The 24,113-nt window shown below is 39.5% G+C and overlaps 1 protein-coding gene across 8 annotated transcripts in view; it reads left to right on the top strand.

Annotated features, from left to right (window-relative positions):
* Positions 1–16,026, top strand: part of LOC134817766 (atrial natriuretic peptide receptor 1-like) — a 49,000-nt gene extending 32,974 nt beyond the window's left edge. For 2 of the 8 annotated variants that reach the window (XM_063827081.1, XM_063827083.1), the window contains exons 11-27: positions 65–162; positions 323–455; positions 715–884; positions 1,019–1,093; positions 2,147–2,245; positions 2,560–2,637; positions 2,801–2,977; positions 3,201–3,332; positions 3,715–3,861; positions 4,557–4,617; positions 4,807–4,947; positions 5,156–5,330; positions 5,591–5,731; positions 5,959–6,082; positions 6,351–6,532; positions 10,963–11,123; positions 14,608–16,003. In XM_063827081.1, the coding sequence (XP_063683151.1) occupies positions 65–162; positions 323–455; positions 715–884; positions 1,019–1,093; positions 2,147–2,245; positions 2,560–2,637; positions 2,801–2,977; positions 3,201–3,332; positions 3,715–3,861; positions 4,557–4,617; positions 4,807–4,947; positions 5,156–5,330; positions 5,591–5,731; positions 5,959–6,082; positions 6,351–6,532; positions 10,963–11,123; positions 14,608–14,888 (2,375 nt within the window). In that variant the 3' untranslated portion in view covers positions 14,889–16,003. Of the gene's footprint in view, positions 1–64; positions 163–322; positions 456–714; positions 885–1,018; positions 1,094–2,146; positions 2,246–2,559; positions 2,638–2,800; positions 2,978–3,200; positions 3,333–3,714; positions 3,862–4,556; positions 4,618–4,806; positions 4,948–5,155; positions 5,331–5,590; positions 5,732–5,958; positions 6,083–6,350; positions 6,533–10,962; positions 11,124–14,607 lie in introns of all 8 variants that reach the window. The other 6 variants (XM_063827087.1, XM_063827088.1, XM_063827082.1 and 3 more) reach the window with 5 other exon arrangements.
* The last annotated feature ends 8,087 nt before the right edge of the window (positions 16,027–24,113 follow it).

The raw sequence follows: 24,113 nt of genomic DNA, 5'->3' as shown, positions 1-24,113 counted from the left end.
ATGTTGTTCTTAAACTTGTAAGTGCAAATAAAAATCTTCCCCGACCTAATGTTTTATCTGTCAGGAATTATAAATCAGATCAGTATAGACGAGAGGGGGGACGTGTTGAACCCTGACACACTCGTTCTTAACTTTATGGATGATAACGGAGTTTATACTTTGGTAGGAGAACTTTTTACTGTTTAGAAATTTTGATTGTCAGAAAATTTGTCATGAGAAATACTCCAACTTTAGGTTCTGAGTGCAATTTGTATTCCCCAGTTATTATGTAATCTTTTGAAAACGCATAACACTATATTATTATTATTAATACCATTCACAGAAAGAAGTAGGTGAGGTGACAAACAACAGTTTCAAAGCAGTAGAGGGTAGTTTCATTACCTGGCCTGGTGACCGGTACAAAGATATCAGCGATTGTGGGGACCAGAACGAGTTATGTCCTTCTGAAGATAGAGGTTAGTTTTTCCTCTAAATATAGAGATTATTTTCGTTTAGAAGAAAGAGGTAAGTGTACCTTCTGAAGATTTAGTTTCCCCTAAATAATGCTGGTCAATATACATTATACCGTCTGTCAGGTGCTGCATATATAAGATTGATTTAGTGGTTTTACATATCTAGACTGGTCCTGTCAATACCGGAAAATCTCTGTTGATACCGGAGCAGGCTTCGTGATAACCTCGTTTTAAGTTTGATAATAAAACCACTACGTTCCAGGTATGGTGACTATGATGGTTATTGTGGGTATCGTAAGTCTGTTGGTGGTAGCGGGGGCTGTCGGGGTTGCTCTCTGGTTCCGAAACAAACAGATTCAACTCAAAACTGCCTGGAAGATAGCCTATGGTGACCTGAACTTTCAGACGGATCGAGTCGGGAACGCCATCGGGGTCAGTGTTTATTGCTAGAAAATTATAAACGTTTTAAATTAAACTTCGTTATCGGTCGAAGACTGAATTCCGCTTGTCTAGCCAGTATGACCTCATTGAATTCCAGTAGACTGTAGACGATAAACATTATGTAGGCGATGATGGCTAAAACTACAGCTATAATTGGAGTTGTGCCCGCACACAGGAGAGCTTCTAATGTGAGCGTCCAGGTTACCAGTGTTTTTTTGGTTACTGTTTTGGTTACTCACCAGGTCACTATTAACCTGTGTTTTTGGTATTGGTCACCACTAGTCTATCTCCATTCTCATGAGATACCTTTCGAATCTCCGCAGCTCCTCAACCGAGACACATTTCAACTTTCAACCCAAATGCCTTTTAACTTTCCTTTTTCCGTTTGAGTTTAATCCTAGTTTGATCGTGTTTAATCGACTAAATAGGCTTATCAAAATTTCCAGCCTCTTTCAAATTACACCTGTACCTGTGTGAAGCTCTTTATTCTATTTACCAACATTTAATAACTTGATAATATGAATCAAATCCATTATAATCTCTGTAACACCTCATCTCTGTAACACCTCATCTTTGTAACACCTCATCTTTGTAACACCTCATCTCTGTAACACCTCATCTCTGTAACACCTCATGTATGTAACACCTCATCTCTGTAACACCTCATCTCTGTAACACCTCATCTCTGTAACACCTCATCTCTGTAACACCTCATCTCTGTGTCATAATCTCTGTAACACCTCATCACTGTAACACCTCATCTATGTAACACTTCATCTCTGTAACACTTCATCTCTGTAACACCTCATCTCTGTAACACTTCATCTCTGTAACACCTCATCACTGTAACACTTCATCTCTGTAACACCTCATCACTGTAACACCTCATCTCTGTAACACCTAATCTCTGTAACACCTCATCACTGTAACACCTCATCTCTGTAACACCTCATCTCTGTAACACTTCATCTCTGTAACATCTCATCTCTGTAACACCTCATCTCTGAGACACCTCATCACTGTAACACCTAATCTCTGTAACACCTCATCTCTGTAACGCCTCATCTCTGTAACACCTCATCTCTGTAACGCCTCATCTCTGTAACGCCTCATTTATGTAACGCCTCATTTATGTAACGCCTCATCCTGTAACACCTCATCTCTGTAACACCTCATCTCTGTAACACCTCATCTCTGTAACGCCTCATCATGTAACGCCTCATCTGAGCATCCTATAACGCCTCACCCTCCAGAGTACAGTAGGATCACGACTCCTTGGCTCCAGACCTGAGAGTATGGGGACGCAGAACTTTGACGATGTTGATGGTACTCTCATGAAGGCTGTTTACCGGGTTAGTTCGGTCTCCTATTTGTAGCTGTGTTGTTGTGACTCTGATTATACATGTTTTGTCTAGCTACCTAATAATAATAATAAATTGAGGTTTTATAATACCACTACTAAGATATAACTTATACTCAGCAGTACTTCGTCCTTTTCTTTCTTTTTGGTCTCCGTCTCTCATTCCAGTTTTTATTATTTTGAAATGGACTCTCTGATAAAACATTTGAAAAGAATTATATAACTGTCATTCTTCTGATGAGATTAGAATAGAAAGTTTTGCCACCAACAATAAGCCGGTAAACTGACAGTGCCTCCCCCTTACAGCGACAACAAGTAGCAGTCAAGTACCTCAGAAGACAGAACCTCACTGTAAACAACACTATTATGAGAGAACTCAACACCGTAAGTTTCAATATTGTATCAGAGATGGGGCCTATAACCTGGTTCCCTCTGAGTTTAAATAAGTTGATGGAAAGCCTTTTAAGACCATATAAATAACATTAGAAATCTGTATGTAAGATATAAAATCAGCACTGAAAACTACCACCACCGCTCCCATGCACAGTTACGAGACATGGAGCACGAGAATATTGTCAAGTTCTACGGTATCTGCATGGAGCAGAACAAGGTGTGCACAGTGTACTCCCACTGTCCTAAAGGGAGCCTGCAGGACGTTCTTCAGAACGACAAACTCAACCTAGACGTCATGTTCCAACAGAGCTTTATCACTGATATGGTCAAGGTACGTGTTTTTAGTAATAAGTCTCTCTGTGAGACTGATGGAGAGAAGGTTATGAGAAACGATTGCTGCATAACGGACCAACCTTTCAATTATTAATTTTAATCTTTAATAATGATCAGCTTGCTTTTTTTCCACTGCATTTACAATGTAGATTGATCACTCGTTTTTCACGATTCTTTTTATTTTGAACGATTATAAAAACTTTCAACTCGTTATCCCTTAGGGTGTGGAGTACATTCACAAGAGCAACATGGGTTACCATGGCAACCTTACCTCTCAAAACACTCTTATTGACGGTCACTGGGTCCTCAAGCTCACTAAGTTCGGATTAAACACCCTCAAGGAGAAGGATGAGGTACAGTTACCTTATTCTAGCTATGATAAATCAAGAGTGGGGCCCGTACTTTTATCATAGAAGCTAGCTTCTTACGAGCTAAAGTTTTCCATTCATATAAGAGTCTTGAAAGTGTTGCATTTATATTTTAATATTCTATCCACAACTGACAAAATGACTGATAGAACTCTCGGGGACTTACCCTCTCGGTCGAAATGACTGAAAGTGAACTTACAAAGTTACAACAATGACTGACGCATTGACGGCTGGATGTTAGCAACAGCTCGGTTAGGCATTAGTGGCAACATACTGAACTTGACTCTGAATCAGTAATATACTGAGGCGAAACAGCCCAATAACCCACGGTTTAGTCCAGCACACTCTCTCCATATAACTATACCAGGAGACAGAAAATGACTCCCCCGTGGTCACGGAACCTAAGTTGAAGAGCAAAGGTTCGGTAATGGACCGTTTCAGGAAGGGCTCTCAATCGTTATTAGCTTCTGCAGTATGTATGTGTGCAAAGGGAGTGAGGCCCTCCAACTCCAGTGTGCGTAACTTTAGTATCCGTTCTAGCAAGTTTTAGCAATTTCTGGATCTTCTAGCAAGTTTTAGCCAGTTCTGCAACTTCTAGCCAGTTTTCGGGGCCGCAGCGCTGGTCTGATCTAGATCTTCTCTGCTGGGTCCCCCCGAATATGCATGACCCGTTAGTGTCTTCAATTTGGGGAGAAAGCTGTTATGGGTAATCTATCCTGTAGCCTGCTAGCAATTATCTAAATATCTTCCGGGATCATGGATGATGGAGTGATTTTAATGGGAGTTTGAACGATTTCTTTTTTGTTTGCAAGAGTATTCTAACAGGCGTAGTAAACACTAAACTGCATTTGCTATTTGTATTGCTTTTATTTCTTCTCTTTTAAGCATGGGTATTATAGAGACTCGATTATTAAACAGCATCAAGTTTTTTAATCGATTTTTAAATTTATGTTTTCTAATCTGTTATTTTGCCAAATTGATTCGGTGATAATTTGGTGATAACTGTCCATGTTAAAAATGAAAAGTGTAAACTGTGCGATTCTCATCGAATTTCATGAATCTGCTGGGAATCTATTAAAATCACCCCAACCTCCGGTCTTAATTTAAGTTAAAATAATCCTTAATATAACCAAACTTAAATCAGGCTCATTATGACAAAGTTTTGATGCTGATATCATGTCCTCCCAAAGCTAATCCTTTTTCCCTTAGATGTCCAAGACATACGCCGACTGTGAGGAAGATTTGATCAAGAAAAACAAAGTTAAGCGAGGTAGGGTTATTTAGCTCTAGGAAATCGTACCCTCTGATTTTATTCTCAAAGTTATTCAATATAAATATTAGATGGATAGTTTTGTACATTAAACCCTTGGATTCTCACAGATGCAACATGACAAATTCAATTAACTAACCTGTAATTACAATCTTAAATCTAAGTATTAGTTTAAAAAACACCCCGCAGATCAATTGTGGAGAGCACCAGAGTTCCTGGACACCAGCCAAAGAGGCTCGCAGAAAGGTGACATCTACAGTTTCGCCATTATCTGCTCTGAGATCCTTACCAGGGAAGACCCTTACGCTATGTACGAGCTAGAAGTTGATGGTAAGAACTATGAGACATAGCGGATGTTTACGAACCATTTCACTATATAATCATAAACATTTATTTGTTAACTTCCTGTTCCCAAAATTTTGATTTACGTACAAATCAATTTAGATTTGCATACTTTTATATTTGAAAACCTTCCTCACCTGAACGAAAATCTATGCTTACTGACTCCTAAATATAATACGACTTTGACCCTCGCTAGATGTTATAAATCGACTGAAAGCACGAGAAAACCCCCCGTTCCGACCGAACATCAAGAACACAACCTTGGGCAACATGGACCTGAGAGACCCCCTGACTTTCTGTTGGGCGGACTCTCCGGAACAGAGACCTGATGTGGGAAAGGTTAAGGTCCTGATCAGGGAGCTTACCAGCAGGTTTGTATTTTTGTTAACCTTATTATTAGTTATTGTTCCTTCCGATTAAGTCGCCGTATCAAATAGTTCAATAGTCATTAGTCAAGCTACTAGAAGAAACAATTAACATTCAACACATGTATTTCTTGAGAGACAATAAATTATCTCTAAGTTTTCAGGGTTTTGATGGTTATATCTTTCGAATATATTTTGAATTATTATTTAAATATTATAATATTTAAAACCCTGAACAATGGAACTTGAAACCCCCTCCTCCGTAGACAGAAGTCGTTGACGGATCGTATGATGATGATGATGGAGAAGTACACGCATCATTTAGAGGAACTAGTGGATGAGAAGACAGCTCAGTTACAAGTGGAGAAGATGAAGGCTGATAAGCTCCTCTATAGGATGCTTCCCATGTTGGTTACATTTATTGTTAACTTTAATTCTCTTTGCACACAGAAAGCATTTTATCATGTGCCCGTTACACTTGGCTTCAAATGATAATACTCTATTTCATACATCGTTTGACGGTTGAACCAAGTCAAGCACAGTGATTAGTAGACACGTACTAAGTTAGGTTACAGAATTAGTTGTGTATTTTCTACTGTTAGCTGCAAATAAACTGACGTTTATGTCCTGCCAGGAAAGTAGCAGAGAAGCTGAAGAGAGGCGAGGCAGTGATAGCAGAATGGTTTGATGACGTCACTATTTACTTCTCTGACATTGTCGGCTTCACCAACATCTGCTCCGTCAGCGGTCCTTTACAGGTTTGTGTTTATCTACAAATTCCAGGACCTCGTTTTGGAAGCCCAGTTCGATGGTCTAGGTTCAGACACGGTGCAACATTTCAGATCTACTTCTAGTAACGGTCCTGATTTACTCTGACTTATATTTCAAATCTACTTCTAGTAACGGTCCTGATTTACTCTTACTTATATTTCAGATCTACTTCTAGTAACGGCCCTGATTTACTCTGACTTATATTTCAGATCTACTTCTAGTAACGGCCCTGATTTACTCTGACTTATATTTCAGGTTGTCGACTTTCTTAATGATCTCTACACGTGTTTCGACAGTGTAATCGACAGTTACGACGTGTACAAAGTGGAAACAATCGGTGATGCCTACATGGTTGCATCAGGAATCCCAAATAGAAACGGCACCAAACATTCCTCAGAGATAGCCGACATGGCTCTTACCCTACTCCACCACATCAAGTTAGTTTTCAAGTACACAGCAAATAGTTTTCACGCACCAGACAAATACAAAAACGGCGGTTACTTCACCAATTAAACAACAGTATGTATATCAACTCATAGATTTAACAAAAATCTGTAACTAAACATTTCCATACTACGGTAGGATACTTTAATTGATCAATATCCCGAGTGATAATAAACATTGAACGAACTAATTTCTGGAAAAACAAAGAAAAACTTAGTATAGTTTCTGAATAATATCAAAAATTCGATTAAAAACCCGCGGGATAGAAAAGTTGAAAATTCTAGAAGTTCTAAAAATCTTCTGACTAGTATAGGCAATTGCTGGATTTTGTAAAACAACAGTTTCCAAAATCAAAACTCTATATTATGTGCTGTTAGAATCATTCTTATCAGTTAAATCAAGATCATTAACCAAATGTACACCCAGTGATGTAAATGTCAACATGTTCACTTTCAAATTGATGCTTATATGATTGGACAGTGAAATGTTCCAACTTTTTAATTTATTTAATAAAATGTACTTATCTATTGGATGAATTAATATATGAAGCTGTGACAGAACACAAAAGGGGCAAGTATTTGAGCTATTCAAAATAATAAGCAAGGTAGGAAAATTTCACCCATGTCCAAGCCACCACCACCATAACCAAAATGTATCACCATTAGCAATAACCACTCCCCAGGACCTTCAAGATCAGACACTTACCAGACAAAATGTATCACCATTAGCAATAACCACTCCCCAGGACCTTCAAGATCAGACACTTACCAGACAAAATGTATCACCATTAGCAATAACCACTCCCCCAGGACCTTCAAGATCAGACACTTACCAGACAAAATGTATCACCATTAGCAATAACCACTCCCCCAGGACCTTCAAGATCAGACACTTACCAGACAAAATGTATCACCATTAGCAATAACCACTCCCCAGGACCTTCAAGATCAGACACTTACCAGACAAAATGTATCACCATTAGCAATAACCACTCCCCCAGGACCTTCAAGATCAGACACTTACCAGACAAAATGTATCACCATTAGCAATAACCACTCCCCCAGGACCTTCAAGATCAGACACTTACCAGACAAAATGTATCACCATTAGCAATAACCACTCCCCAGGACCTTCAAGATCAGACACTTACCAGACAAAATGTATCACCATTAGCAATAACCACTCCCCCAGGACCTTCAAGATCAGACACTTACCAGACAAAATGTATCACCATTAGCAATAACCACTCCCCCAGGACCTTCAAGATCAGACACTTACCAGACAAAATGTATCACCATTAGCAATAACCACTCCCCCAGGACCTTCAAGATCAGACACTTACCAGACAAAATGTATCACCATTAGCAATAACCACTCCCCAGGACCTTCAAGATCAGACACTTACCAGACAAAATGTATCACCATTAGCAATAACCACTCCCCCAGGACCTTCAAGATCAAACACTTACCAGACAAAATGTATCACCATTAGCAATAACCACTCCCCAGGACCTTCAAGATCAGACACTTACAAGACAAAATGTATCACCATTAGCAATAACCACTCCCCCAGGACCTTCAAGATCAGACACTTACCAGACAAAATGTATCACCATTAGCAATAACCACTCCCCCAGGACCTTCAAGATCAGACACTTACCAGACAAAATGTATCACCATTAGCAATAACCACTCCCCCAGGACCTTCAAGATCAGACAAAATGTATCACCATTAGCAATAACCACTCCCCAGGACCTTCAAGATCAGACACTTACCAGACAAAATGTATCACCATTAGCAATAACCACTCCCCCAGGACCTTCAAGATCAGACACTTACCAGACAAAATGTATCACCATTAGCAATAACCACTCCCCAGGACCTTCAAGATCAGACACTTACCAGACAAAATGTATCACCATTAGCAATAACCACTCCCCAGGACCTTCAAGATCAGACACTTACCAGACAAAATGTATCACCATTAGCAATAACCACTCCCCCAGGACCTTCAAGATCAGACACTTACCAGACAAAATGTATCACCATTAGCAATAACCACTCCCCCAGGACCTTCAAGATCAGACACTTACCAGACAAAATGTATCACCATTAGCAATAACCACTCCCCCAGGACCTTCAAGATCAGACACTTACCAGACAAAATGTATCACCATTAGCAATAACCACTCCCCCAGGACCTTCAAGATCAGACACTTACCAGACAAAATGTATCACCATTAGCAATAACCACTCCCCAGGACCTTCAAGATCAGACACTTACCAGACAAAATGTATCACCATTAGCAATAACCACTCCCCCAGGACCTTCAAGATCAGACACTTACCAGACAAAATGTATCACCATTAGCAATAACCACTCCCCCAGGACCTTCAAGATCAGACACTTACCAGACAAAATGTATCACCATTAGCAATAACCACTCCCCAGGACCTTCAAGATCAGACACTTACCAGACAAAATGTATCACCATTAGCAATAACCACTCCCCAGGACCTTCAAGATCAGACACTTACCAGACAAAATGTATCACCATTAGCAATAACCACTCCCCCAGGACCTTCAAGATCAGACACTTACCAGACAAAATGTATCACCATTAGCAATAACCACTCCCCCAGGACCTTCAAGATCAGACACTTACCAGACAAAATGTATCACCATTAGCAATAACCACTCCCCCAGGACCTTCAAGATCAGACACTTACCAGACAAAATGTATCACCATTAGCAATAACCACTCCCCAGGACCTTCAAGATCAGACACTTACCAGACAAAATGTATCACCATTAGCAATAACCACTCCCCCAGGACCTTCAAGATCAGACACTTACCAGACAAAATGTATCACCATTAGCAATAACCACTCCCCAGGACCTTCAAGATCAGACACTTACCAGACAAAATGTATCACCATTAGCAATAACCACTCCCCCAGGACCTTCAAGATCAGACACTTACCAGACAAAATGTATCACCATTAGCAATAACCACTCCCCCAGGACCTTCAAGATCAGACACTTACCAGACAAAATGTATCACCATTAGCAATAACCACTCCCCAGGACCTTCAAGATCAGACACTTACCAGACAAAATGTATCACCATTAGCAATAACCACTCCCCAGGACCTTCAAGATCAGACACTTACCAGACAAAATGTATCACCATTAGCAATAACCACTCCCCAGGACCTTCAAGATCAGACACTTACCAGACAAAAGGTATCACCATTAGCAATAACCACTCCCCCAGGACCTTCAAGATCAGACACTTACCAGACAAAATGTATCACCATTAGCAATAACCACTCCCCAGGACCTTCAAGATCAGACACTTACCAGACAAAATGTATCACCATTAGCAATAACCACTCCCCAGGACCTTCAAGATCAGACACTTACCAGACAAAAGGTATCACCATTAGCAATAACCACTCCCCCAGGACCTTCAAGATCAGACACTTACCAGACAAAATGTATCACCATTAGCAATAACCACTCCCCAGGACCTTCAAGATCAGACACTTACCAGACAAAAGGTATCACCATTAGCAATAACCACTCCCCAGGACCTTCAAGATCAGACACTTACCAGACAAAAGGTATCACCATTAGCAATAACCACTCCCCCAGGACCTTCAAGATCAGACACTTACCAGACAAAAGGTATCACCATTAGCAATAACCACTCCCCCAGGACCTTCAAGATCAGACACTTACCAGACAAAAGGTATCACCATTAGCAATAACCACTCCCCCAGGACCTTCAAGATCAGACACTTACCAGACAAAATGTATCACCATTAGCAATAACCACTCCCCCAGGACCTTCAAGATCAGACACTTACCAGACAAAATGTATCACCATTAGCAATAACCACTCCCCAGGACCTTCAAGATCAGACACTTACCAGACAAAATGTATCACCATTACCAATAACCACTCTCCCAGGACCTTCAAGATCAGACACTTACCAGACAAAATGTATCACCATTAGCAATAACCACTCTCCCAGGACCTTCAAGATCAGACACTTACCAGACAAAATGTATCACCATTAGCAATAACCACTCCCCCAGGACCTTCAAGATCAGACACTTACCAGACAAAATGTATCACCATTAGCAATAACCACTCCCCAGGACCTTCAAGATCAGACACTTACCAGACAAAATGTATCACCATTAGCAATAACCACTCCCCCAGGACCTTCAAGATCAGACACTTACCAGACAAAATGTATCACCATTAGCAATAACCACTCTCCCAGGACCTTCAAGATCAGACACTTACCAGACAAAATGTATCACCATTAGCAATAACCACTCCCCAGGACCTTCAAGATCAGACACTTACCAGACAAAATGTATCACCATTAGCAATAACCACTCCCCAGGACCTTCAAGATCAGACACTTACCAGACAAAAGGTGTGACCTCCGTATCGGTCTGCACACAGGCCCAGTGTGTGCGGGAGTGGTGGGGTTAGCTATGCCACGGTATTGTTTGTTCGGGGATACTGTCAACATGGCTAGTCGTATGGAGAGCAATGGACTCCGTGAGTTATTCTTATTGTTTTGCTTTTTGTCAATCAATACAAGTATAACTTTTGGAATGAATATATTGTTTAGAACTGTCGTTGTCAGGCACAGTTCCAGGAATCCTCCCATGAAAAATAGATTTCTTAACTTAATCCAATGCTGAATGCTCATTGTTCCCAAAAATTGTAACCTTTCCCCTTTTCTTCTTTTAAGCTGAAACATAATAACTAAAATACATTTTCTATAAAATATTGGATTAAATATTTAACATGCTCCTTATCCTTCTTACAGTAACTTAAATAAGTAATTAAATATTGAATACAGTCTAAAATCAGATTTCCTAATAAGTTTTAATGAAATCATGTCAAGTCACGACTCTGCTCGACCTAAGACCCTAGCTTTACAGCACATAACACGTCTCGCAGGTGCTAATTACTTCTTTATTCTGGCCATATCTTCAACTCGAGCATACGTATATGTTGCTTCATCCGAAAGAATAGTGTTGTCGATGTAGGTAGCATCTTCAGATGTTACATGGAGAACAACATTGTCGTAATTGTTTTCAGCGGTGGGGATATATTCGGGTGTGTCTGGAAGTGCAGTATTAACATAAACTACATTGCCGGCCGATATGTTTTCCTGCTTTCTGCGTAATTGTAGAATATAAAATGCACCTAAAATCAGTATCATGAAGAGGACTGCTGCCACACCTGATACTGTCCAGACTGTTATCTGATGGGTACCTGAATATTAATAATTAAATCATTGTTGAAAATTAGTTTATTTTAGTGATAAGAAGTTAATAAACCATTGAACAAAACGGCCTCTAGTAGAACTGCTTTTTGTGATTCCTGGGTTACCTTTTTTGCAATTATTTGCAATACTAGTTGAGTTGTCCAAACATATCTTGTTACCATCTTCAGAGCAGTTATATTTCGTGGTTTCCTTACAGAACTTAGTGCATGTTCTCCCATAGTGGTTTTCTATGCAAGATGTGCAGTCTGCACTAGCTCTGTTTTTAAAACATATCTTCTCTCCATCATCACTACAACTGTAGTTACCCTCCTCGGGCTCACAGAACACACCACATTCTCCTTGAGGATAGTAATTCACTACACATTGGTCACATTGTTTTCCAGTTGTTCTGTTCCCGCATTTTTTCTCGCCAGTCGTAGAATTGCAGGTGTAGAAACCAGTTTTTGGCTTACAGAACGTGTCACACTGCTGATTTGGGTAGAAGTTGTCCTTGCATTTTGTATCTCCAGAATCATCACATGTGTAGTTTGCTGTCTCATTACAGAACTTTGAACAATCTGGTATGAAGTAATTGAGAGAGCATGAGCCACATTCAGTACCATTCCAGTGTCCTAGACAAACTTTATCCCCTTGGTCGCTGCAATTGTACCTTCCTGTTACAGAAACACATGATTTATCACATTGCTGTTTCGGATAGAAGTTGTCCTTGCAAACTTTGTCTCCTGATTCATCACACGTGTATTGCAAAGTTTCGTTGCATAACTTTGAACAATCTGTTCCATAATAATGATTGATACAAGAATCACAGTCAGTACCATTCCAGTGTCCTAGACACACCTTCGTTCCTTGATCAGTGCAATTGTATTGTCCTACTACAGGCGCACAATACTTGTTACACAGACCGGTGAAGTAGTTGACTTCACAAAAGTTGCATCCTGGTCCGGCAAAATGACCATCACACTGTGTAAGTTTATATTGAACAGTAAATTTCATAACTGGGTTTGAGCTGGTTTTTATTGCCTGTTTCCAATCATCACCAACTGATACAGTGCTAAATGGAACCATGAAATCTGTTATTTCTCTTACTTTTTTGTCACCAAAAGTATAACTATCCCACACCGTGGTAACAATTTTAACCGTCCTATTTGTCAGAATATTGATCTGAATTGGACTGCTGAGCTGACTGACCGTAGTCAAATCAACATTAGCTGTGTTATCGGTAGTGTCAGTTTCTGCTACGCTCCACAGAATATTTCCGTTACCGTCTTGAATCTTCAGTGGTTTGAAGTAGAAGTCACAGGTATAAGAAGAGAGGCCATGGACACGATAAATATTGTCCTCATACCTCAGAAACTTGATTTCACCAACCCCACTAGAGTACAGTTTCTCCTGAAAGTCAATAATTTAAAGAATATTAATTATGATTAAACTGTTTTTATTGATGTTTTGGAACAAAGTGAGAGTCTCCACTCAGTTTTTAAGAACTGAGTGAAGACTCTCACTAAGTGAAGACTCAAACTGAGTGAAGACTCTCACTTTGTCCCAAAACATCAATTATATGATCGACCCACTCAAAAGAGCGAAAACAGATTGTTATAATAAACTATTTTATCGATCAGAAATTAAAGAAAGATATTATATACTACATATCTAATCGGTTGAATTCTAAGGTTGTGCTAAAGAAAATCTGAAGAAATCTGTAGATTTCCATAAAGGATAAAATACGAGAAATAGCCAAATGACATACCATCAGTAGAAGCTGTAAAACCAGAAATAGCACAACCATCCGCACAACAATAAAGCAGCTAATCAACTAGTATTCGTGAGTCTACCTGCAACTGAGAAAACACAGTTCAAACGGAATAACTGAATAAGTTAATTCAGATACTTGATGTTGTACATACGTCAGTTGTTATCAGGTCTCTTTCGCTCGTGAGGTGAAGTTTCCAAGTTGGTTTCTCTCCAGGAAACTAGCTGTTGATGCTGGCGGCAACTGTACTAACTTTTAATATTTTATCATTTTGTTTCATATAAGTTTAATTTTCGAAATCTTTAAATAATTCGTTCGTCACTCTGAAACAACATTTAAACTTAAAAATATAAATTTGGTTTCATCTAACATTATTTCTTTTTATCGGATAACATGACTTAAGTCAAAAGCCAAAAGTCGTGAAACTTAAACTACCAGTACCAATTCGTTGACAAATATTGAACGTGTAACAAGTTGTAAGTTTAAATACTGGGTGGCACAAGTTCATATGATGATACAGCTTGACTCCTCCCAAGAATTAAAAGATGGCACATTTTTCGTTTTATAGCGTTCAGATATAGATATGATCTCTGATGATCCAAGCACGCTAGTATTTTATTTTATTTTGTGTTTCTTTAGCTCTTTGGTAAATTCCTGAAATATTTTTCTGACATTATCACAACCAAATTCAATCAGAGGACTTAATTCTTAAATAATTAACTAATCTTCGTCTGATCTCTCTTGTTGTAACATTATCCCAGATATGGCTGGAACCTAAGGGGTCGTTTACATATTACGTAATCAGCTGAGGGGGGAGGGGGTTTACAAATGATTACACTAGTGTAATTTTGACACAATACTACAATAGTTACGTGTAAAACTGATTACGGAGGGAGGAGGGGGTTAAAATTGTCCAAAACGTGATTGCGTAATATGTCAACGACCTATCAGTATCATCACAGCTACTGCTAGAACCTAACCAACACTCCCTGCAGCTCTTAAGATACACTGTAGTCCAGAAACATACGAAGCTCTCTCTCTCAATGGTACACACACCCTGGAACCTCGCGGTATAACCGACATCAAGGGTAAAGGGGAGATATTCACCTACTGGGTAACTGGTAGGGCTCCTACCCAACCCTCCAGAACTAACGTCCCTCTCGCCCTTAAACCACTGAACTCTCCTCAAAGTAACGGTGGGTCGTCTGATAACGTGAAGTTGTTAGTAGAGCACGATCTGTCAGAACCTAACGGTGATCCGAGAGCTGTTGTGTGATGTGACCATGTAAGGTAGTGTTGCTGTGGTAACATTACCAAATATGATAGTGTTGCCGTGGTAACATTACCAAATATGGTGATCCGAGACCCACTGTCATGTAATATCTGCTCTCAGAACATGCGTTGAACACAGCACAAGATTATCCGCAGTTCTCATCGACCTTGTGCAGGAAGAGTTATTTCCTGTTGTTGGAGGTTACCAGAGCAACGTATCTTTATCAAACCTGTCTGTATATATATACAAACATGTAACCATTAACGAGGACTTCAAGTCAACAGTTAATTGGAGAATCATATCTAACTGCAAATATTTAAAGGATGATACATAATCCAGTTATGGTCATAGTATGCTTTGTTAGCAGTATGTGTACCACACAATCTGAAATAAGGAGTCCCAAAATAAATATCAAGAATGTCAGATTTAGGATTGGACATTCGAATACTATTCACCTTTACATCTGTAACTATGCAGTGTAAGAAGCTAGAAGTTTTGGTCTTAGCAACGAAAGATGAAATAACTTTAGTCAGCTTTAAACGGAGGAGATATTATTCTTTTATTTCTGTTAGAAAAAAACGGTAAAACGTGAAATTTATGATTTGTTTTATTTGTATTTATTATTCTATGATGAAGGAGAATTTAGTGTTCAATGTATTTGTACGAGTCGTCTGAAAAATGTACGAACAGATTTCTGTACATATGGTTTCTGCTAAGATGTTAGTTTTAAGTATTTTATTTAACATTCAAAATGTCCTTGAATTGTATCAAACCAGGACTAGTTTTCTCGACAAATTCGACTTTTCGTTTTTCAATCAGTGACACCAATAAAATATTCGATTGGTATGATAAGAGATTCCAGTGATCTTTCACTCTAAGTCGAAAAGTAGAATTTGTTGCGATATTATATTTAGTCGTATAAACGTAATAATAAAGTTGGTAAAGTTTTCTAGTTGATGGATTATACCTATTGACTAATATTTAAAACCCTAAGGATTAAGTATTAACTGCTGGTATCACGTGTTTTTTGGCAGAGTTATATGTTCTAAATAGTTCAATGATGTAGTATAACGAATAAACTATATTATCTAAATATCATACAATTTGTTGTATTTTACCTCTTTTTTTAATATTATACTTCATGTCAGTATTTTAATTGTAAACAATCTGGCATTATGCGATAAGTCGAATTAATAAATGAAATTGTTATCACAATGTCCATCAAATAAGACTATTGAATTGTAGCGCTTAACAAATTACACGTTCTAACTTCAACATGACACAGTCACGAGATACCAATACTGATATGTGACCAGTAGAGTCTGTTTAGCTGTCACAAAGTGAACGAGTATCTTGGAGAGTCAGAAGAAAGGGAGTGTTTGAAAGGAGATCTTGAGCGAGCAGGAGAGCGTCTGTCAGAGGATCCGACAAAATATTATCTTGACGATGTGTTAAAAATCTATATATGATGTTTTATTTTGAGTAGTTGGATGAGGTTCCATCAATAGTGTTGTCGATGTAAGTAGCATCTTCAGAAGTTACTTGTAAACAGCATTGTCGTACTTGTTCCATGAGTAGCCACCATTTCTTCAGTCTGGTTGGATACTGCAGTACTAATTACATTAACGTAGATCAAATTCCGAGAAGAGAAGTTCTCTACGTGAGTGTAGAATACAAAATGCAGCCAGAACCAGTGTTAGAAAGACAACTGCTGCTATCCACACTCCGGTATAATAGTGGCCTTCGTCGGTTGAAAAATAGTTATTGTAGTTGGAATTTTCAATATTCTCATAGGAATGATCCAAAACAGTGGGAATAGCTTCAAAATAATTATCTTTACTGTAGTGGTATTCTATGCACTCATCACAGAGATCTGTGAAATGTCTCGTTTTACAAGACCGATAAAATTAGTATTACACTGAGTAAGTTTATATAAAGCTAACAGTTGTTCCTATGTTGTTTACACTTTACCGCCAGTTTCCAATCATCACAGACTGACACAACATCGAAAAGAGCCCTGAAGTTGTTTATCTCCCTGACTCTTTATTTATCAGCTCCAGTCTCACTGTCCCATATTTTGGTAAAAATCCTTACTGTTTTATTTGTCGGTACACTGATCTGAATTGTATTTTTGAGCTCCGCTACTTTTGCTAAATCAGCAATTGCTGTGTCTTTGGTAACTGTAGTCTTTGTTATTTTGTGTAGAACATTACCATTTTCATCCTCAATTATAATAATTGGTCTGAACACTAGTAGAAATCACAATCATCCGCCATAGGTACCTCATTGCTGCAGTCATACAAATCCTCGTAACTCAGAAACTTTATTTAACCCACTGCATTGTAGTTGGAGGACTTCGCCGCTTCGACGCGCCGGGCAAACTAGCATTCTTGCTTCGCATCGGCGATCGTTGCTCTGCTTCGCAGAGCAACGATCTCGACGGATTGACATCGTCAATCAACATTGTAGCTGTTCCTGGTAGTTAAGAAAGTAAAGTGTACGGACTACGGACGATACAACTCGTGTGATGATAAAATATTATTGTTGGACAGAGATAGAGCCACGAGTTGTTACCCAGGTGGCACGATTAAAACAGTCAAATATCACTTGAAAGAGTTGCAAGAGCAGGAAAAGTAGAACCATCACTGCAACAGAGCTCCTCTACTAGACATGTCCATACATCTTACCCACCACAGAGAAAACGCACATGTTAACACATAAAGTACACAAGGAATAAGTAAAGGTAATTGTTACTTTGTTACTTGATGTTGTAACAATGTAATTGTAGTTTTACATTGACACACTGTGAATCCTTGATCAGTGCAATTGTAATGTCCTACTTCAGGCTTTGGTCTTCCAATGGTTGTGTGAAGGTTAGGTGGCCCAAAGTGTCACTGCTGGATAGAAACCCTGTGCTGCCGTGAGGTTGTCAGAACTTTGAAAAGGGGTATCCCTGTGGTGCCCCCTTCCAGTTAATCATCAGTCAACATGATGATAGCCACTCCACATCAAGTCCTCCCCTGCTACCTCCACGTGGTGAAGACTGGAAACTGGGCTGTGTCCAGGCTAAATACAGGAAGGGCGACGGGAAACAATGAGTCCCGAGGAGCTCAATCACAAAACGTCATTGACTCCTAAACTATTGGCTCACAAGGGGCTCGGAGACTCATAAATCTTTACTGTAGATTGCACAGTAGTTAAAGAGGTGTAGGCTGTTACCCTCCAAACCTATTCTACTACGACCCAGTCAGACTGGACCACGCTATGTTAGATAGGATACAGCTCCCTGTGCCAGGGTAACCGGTAGTCAGAGCGAGAGTTAGCCCTCGTCAAAGCGGAATTTTCTGTTTCACGCTCTAACTCCCTTACGCTTTAGGTCATAAGCTTAAGACTAAGTCCTGCATGGAACAGGTGAAGATCGAGTAGAGTAAAGTTGAGTGCTAGTGATACAGCCTGATAAACGTTATGTTCATCATCATGTGGTTAACGTTTACATGTTCGAGTTGGTAAAATGTTCCTGCGGTTTTCCCCAATGTTCCGGTGGCGTGGCATTGGGATTAGTGACCATTTGCCACAGTGAAGGGGACTTCACTGGGTTACTTAGCCTTTTGAAAAACAGATATGGTTACAACCAAAAGCACTAGGGTTCAAGCCCCTACCAGGCATATCGAGGATCAGTACAGTTATGACTCGGTTGTCCTAAACCCACATAGTGGACGGGCAGCTGATGATGTGTTTATGAATCCTAGAAAGCCAACAGAAAACATCAAAAAACAAAAAAATAGTGGAGGAGTAGTTAGTTGTACAAAGAAGAGTATCATTGGGACTCTTAATGTCCGTACTGTGAGGGAGTTTTCTAAACGGCTTGAAATGGTTACTCTTTTCTTGCGCAGTCAGATATCTGTCCTTGCAATATACAAGAACACCGAGTTGTGCATGATGAAGAAGTCAAGATAGAGAGGCACAAGAAGGGAGTCCACCTAATAACAACTTCAGCATGGAGAAACAGAGCACAAGCGTCTACAGGAGGAGTGGGATTCCTGCTGACTAAACAAGCCTTTAATGCAGTTAGTCTTATCAAGACCTATAGTAAGCGCTGCATGCTTGTGTCGTTGGACGGAAACCCAAGATTAACCATAATCTCTGTGTATAGTCCAACGGAATCCGCAACTTTCGAAGAAGCCGAAGAGTTTCACGACTGCTTGAGAGCAGCAGTAAGGGAGGTCCCCTCTCATCATCTACTACCTGTAATAGGAGATCTTAATGCTCACCTCAGCAAGTTGAATGGTGAAGATACGGGATGGTACTGGCATCAAGTGACCAATCGTAATGGTCATCTGCTCAGGGATACACTGCTGGAGGGAGAGTTAGAGGCGACGAATCATCGTTTTCAGAAGAGTCCTGGTAAGCAGTGGAATCACCTCTCAGATGGAGTACTAACTAGGAGCCAGATTGACTATGTCCTGGTACGGAAGAAGTGGAGGAGCTCAATAAAGAACACCGAGCCATGCAACTCTTTCAATTCCCTGGGCTCTGACCTAGGAGACCTACCATCTGGATACTTGTGAAGACAACAGACAGACAGTTGCTGAGGAGAAAGACACTCTCTCTGCATGCTACCGTACTGTGGAGGAAGAGCTGCTTAAACAGAAAATAAGTAAAGCTGAAAACGCAGCCGATAGATGCAAGAACAAAGAGAGCTGGAATCTTGTTAATGAGGTCAGTGGGAGAAAGAAGAAGCCATGTGGTCTTGTAGAAGGAGGTAGTAGAGAGGGTAGATTGAGAGCCTGGAAAGACCACTTTACCAAGCTACTTGGACAACCTCCAGTAGTTCCAAACGAAGAAGTGGACATACCAGTCGTACATCCACCACAAAACATCAGTGTGGATAAGTTCACCAAGACCGAACTGGAGGAGGCTACGAAATCGATTAAAGAAGGTAAGGCATTTGGAGAGGATGGAGTTGCCCCTGAAGTACTGAAGAGGGTAGATGTTGATGATTTGTTCCTTGACTTCTGCAATAAAGCACTAGTTGATGGCGATGTTCCTGACCAATGGAAGCACCCATTGTGCCTGTTCCAAAGAAAGGGAATTTGACCAAAGTAGATAACTTTAGAGGTATTGCACTGACATCTATAGTGAGTAAGACTCTCAATAAGATGATACTGAACAGGATCAAACCTGCCATGGAAGACATCTTAAGGATCAATCAGAACGGATTCAGAGAGAGTAGGTCAACAACTAGTCATATTCTTGGCCTAAGAAGGGTATTTGAGGGAGCCCGGGATAAAGATCTGACCGCGGTAATGCTCTTCATTGATTTCAAGAAGGCATTCGACAGCGTGCACCGTGGACTCCTCATGAAGATCCTCCTGGCATATGGAATTCCCAAGGAGATTGTAGGCTTGATACAAAGAATGTATGCAGATACATTTGCTCGTGTGATTACCGAGGATGGTCTGAGTGAAGCATTCTTCATTCTAGCAGGAGTGATGCAGGGAGACACTTTGGCGCCCTACCTATTCATAATCGTAATTGACTACATTATGAGGGTGTCCCTAGAGGGAAGGGACTTTGGGTTTACTCTACACCCTAGAAGAAGCCGTCGCTATCCGGCAGTCAAGGTCACTGATGCGGACTTTTCTGACGACCTTGCTCTTGTAACAGATAGTGTCGCGGAGGCACAAGATTTCCTGGCGGGTCTGGAACTGGCGGCCAACTCAGTCGGACTCCACCTCAACGAGGGGAAAACTAAGTACATGGGAATCAACATAAGAGATGATGATAACCCGACCCTGGTTGCTGGGAGTGGGAAGAACATTGAGAAAGTCGATGACTTCGTATATTTGGGTAGTAGAATGAAGAGTTCGGAGAAGGACTTCGAAGTGAGGAAAGCTAAGGCATGGGGAGCGTGTCACCAGATGAAGCTTGTATGGAAGTCGGATATGCGTAGAGATCTCAAGATACGACTGTTCCTGGCTACAGTCGAGTCCATCCTTCTATATGGCTCTGAAACATGGACTGTCAGCCAGACCCTCGCAAAACGTATTGATGGATGTTATACGAGAATACTGAGGATGGCACTGAACATTGACTGGAAAGAGCGGCAGACTAACGCCAAGGTGTATGGACACCTCATCAGAGCATCTGATAAGATAGCTGCACGGAGGATGAGACTCGCAGGTCATTTAGCCAGACATGAAGAACTATTGAAGTATTGAGTCATCAACTTCTCTTCTGGGAACCCCTTCAAGGACATCGTCGAAGGGGAAGACCACATCTCACATACATTGACATCCTTCGGAAGGACACGGGGCTTGACGACAGCAACAAACTCATGCTGGATAGACAGATTTGGAAGAAGACTATTTCTGTTCGGACGCTGAAGCCGCCCTAAGTCGAGTCGAGTAAGTCGTACTTCAGGCTCACAGAACACATCACATGTTCCATTAGGATAGATGTTCGGAGCATATTCATCACAGTCTGCTCCCACAAATTAAGTTTTACATCGATCAGGCGGGAGGAGGAGGGACGGTGTATATTGGTAATTTGTGTCTGGAACCTCATTTTAGATTGATCAGGAAGTTAAATGCTAATTTAATAGGTTTTTCGTAAGCTCAAATTAAGATTTATCGAATTTTCAAGGAAACCTAACATATATTTGTTTGCTGCTTATACCTTTTACCAGGCAAGGTGAGCGATTAATAATTCTATGAACGTCTCCTCAAGAGTTCAAGAGTCAGAACCTATTGGAATCACCTTCCAATCATAGGGATTTCATAAGTCACAATTTAGTGTCCTAGTTCTGACACTGTTTTTAGTTCTGTCGCCGATATTAAATTAATTTCAACTGTACAAAATAATACGCTGGAGAATTTAATCAATAATTCTGTAATCACTAAACAAACCACTACTAATCTACTGTCAATAGTAATAACATGCATTAGATAAACATACAGAAAACGTGTCAGTAATATCCGATTTTATAAACGGAATTATCAAATGAAAGTACTAAACAGTAAACATGGGATCTAGTCTTAAACATGTTCAAATATTCACAAGTAATAGTAAAAAAATTCTTGATAATCATCGAGTAAATTCTAGAATAAGATCAAAATACTAATTAATAACATACATTGAAGAAAAAACTGACATAATTAACACGCCAAGTTCCTTAGTTCGTTAGGTTTGCACTTGCAGCAAACAATAATTCAAACCAGTAATAAAAATATAATACTTTAGAATTTGACAACAGTCAGATTCCTTAATCAGTTCATATGGAATATTAATAATTTCGATTCACGACTCTTCCAAACCTTGGTTCATCTAATGTTGTGCCTCACCACATCCTCGATTCGTACGTAATCGTATGCTGATTCGTCTAGAGCAGGTTCAGTTTGTAGCACGACATCATTGTAGAGATGATCATTGTTGGGCGAGGTAACTCGGAGAACAACATTGTCGTAGTTGTGTTCAGTCGTAGGGATTGTTTCAGCAATTTTGGGAACTGCAGTATTAGTGTAGATCACATTGCTGGCAGAGACATTTTCCAGCTTTCTACGTAAGTGTAGGATATACAATCCAGCCATTATTATTGATGTTATGAAGAAAACCGCTGCCACCCCTGACGATATCCAAACTCCTATATTGTGTTGTACTGCTTTGCCTGAAAAATAGCTAATATTATAATTATGTACCACAAAATAAATATCCTATACTTTCCGGAATATTGCCCATTCAAAAATGAATTGATAGACATCTTTAAGATTCGTAAAATGTAAATAACTCGAATCTCGATAACACTCTTTACTTCAACAACGGTGGAGCATTATCTCATAAAATCTCCAAAGAAATAAAGGGAGCTTAATGCCTTGGTTATTAATGTTGTACCTAAAAGTATGAAAAGATTAACATAATAGCCGATTACAATTAGTGTGTATTGTGTAAGGCTGATTATATTTGTTATTTTAAAGATAGCTGCATTATTACCTCCTTTGCATTTGTTTGCCACACTGGTTGAATTATCCACACCATTTTCGGTGCACATAGGGTAAAGCACATAATTTTGTCATTTTTTGGCAATTTTCCGACTGCCTGATATAAACCATGGGTTTTAACCTCGTCTGAAATTCCGATTTAGATGAAACCTCCACCATGTTATAGTAAACAGTCTAGGCAAGTTCTAACACAAAAATGATCGAAATTGCTGGGGTTGAAGATGTTCAAAAAAATTATTTTGAAAAAATGACAAAATTAGGTGACTTTACTTAATTTTGTCACCCCGAACCTAATTTTGTCACTTGAAGATTGTGCAAAAAGTAACCGATTTTCGGTATTTTAGACTACCTGGATGCATCATTCGAGCGCTTTTTTACCAACATTGACCTCAAAAATCCCAAAGATATGATGTTTTCATAGTTTTGTAGCTTGATGAAAAGATGACACTATTTGGGTATCTAATCTTAGAAAATAGCCCCCAAATGCCCCTGAAACCACTGGCATCTTAAAAAACGATTGGTTCTAGGTCTAGGTTGAAATTTTCATGTCTGTAGATAGATCACATGCTTAGTAATTTCATCAAATATTTTTTTAGTCATTTTAGATTGAAAAAATCAGATTAGATCATCTATATTTCTCGGCGAAAATATGCTATTATAAGTGTTATGCTATTATAAGTGCCTTATACATATCCTATGGGCAAAAAAACTTCAGAATAGTTGTATAAGGCCATTTTCAACACAATCTGTGATTTACAAGAAATTTGAAAAAGGTCGATTTTTTTGACAAAATTAGGTACTTTTGGCAAAATCGAACCTAATTTTGTCACCCTCTGTAACTTGAACAATAATTGCGCTAGAGACTTGAAAATTTGTACGTATACTTCTGCTGTAGAAGATATTTGAAATATGCAATGGCATGAAGCTAGCTCAATTACTTTTGAAATAGCAATAAATCAAAATTTTGAAAATTCCTTAAGAAAACCTTAAGGATCTTATTTATTTTTCGGGTTAACAGTTTCGCCTTCATTTTTGACACAGATGCAAAAGAGCTAGAACTTAAACTTTGTAGGAGCAGTTTCAGCAAAGTCTAAGCTTTCTTTTTATACACAAACCTTTTCTTTCAAGCTGAAATTCCGAGCCGAGGCAGTTTTTCAGAGCAAAATGACAAAATTAGGTACCCTGACAAAATTACGTGCCTTACCCTATAATATTATGATATTATTATAAT

The sequence above is a fragment of the Bolinopsis microptera genome, chromosome 7 (genome assembly GCF_026151205.1).
Source record: "Bolinopsis microptera isolate Bmic1 chromosome 7, MBARI_Bmic_1.0, whole genome shotgun sequence".
Classification (NCBI taxonomy): Eukaryota; Metazoa; Ctenophora; class Tentaculata; order Lobata; family Bolinopsidae; genus Bolinopsis; species Bolinopsis microptera.
Note: the sequence above shows the minus strand (reverse complement) of the source record. Positions and strands in the feature narration are given on the sequence as shown.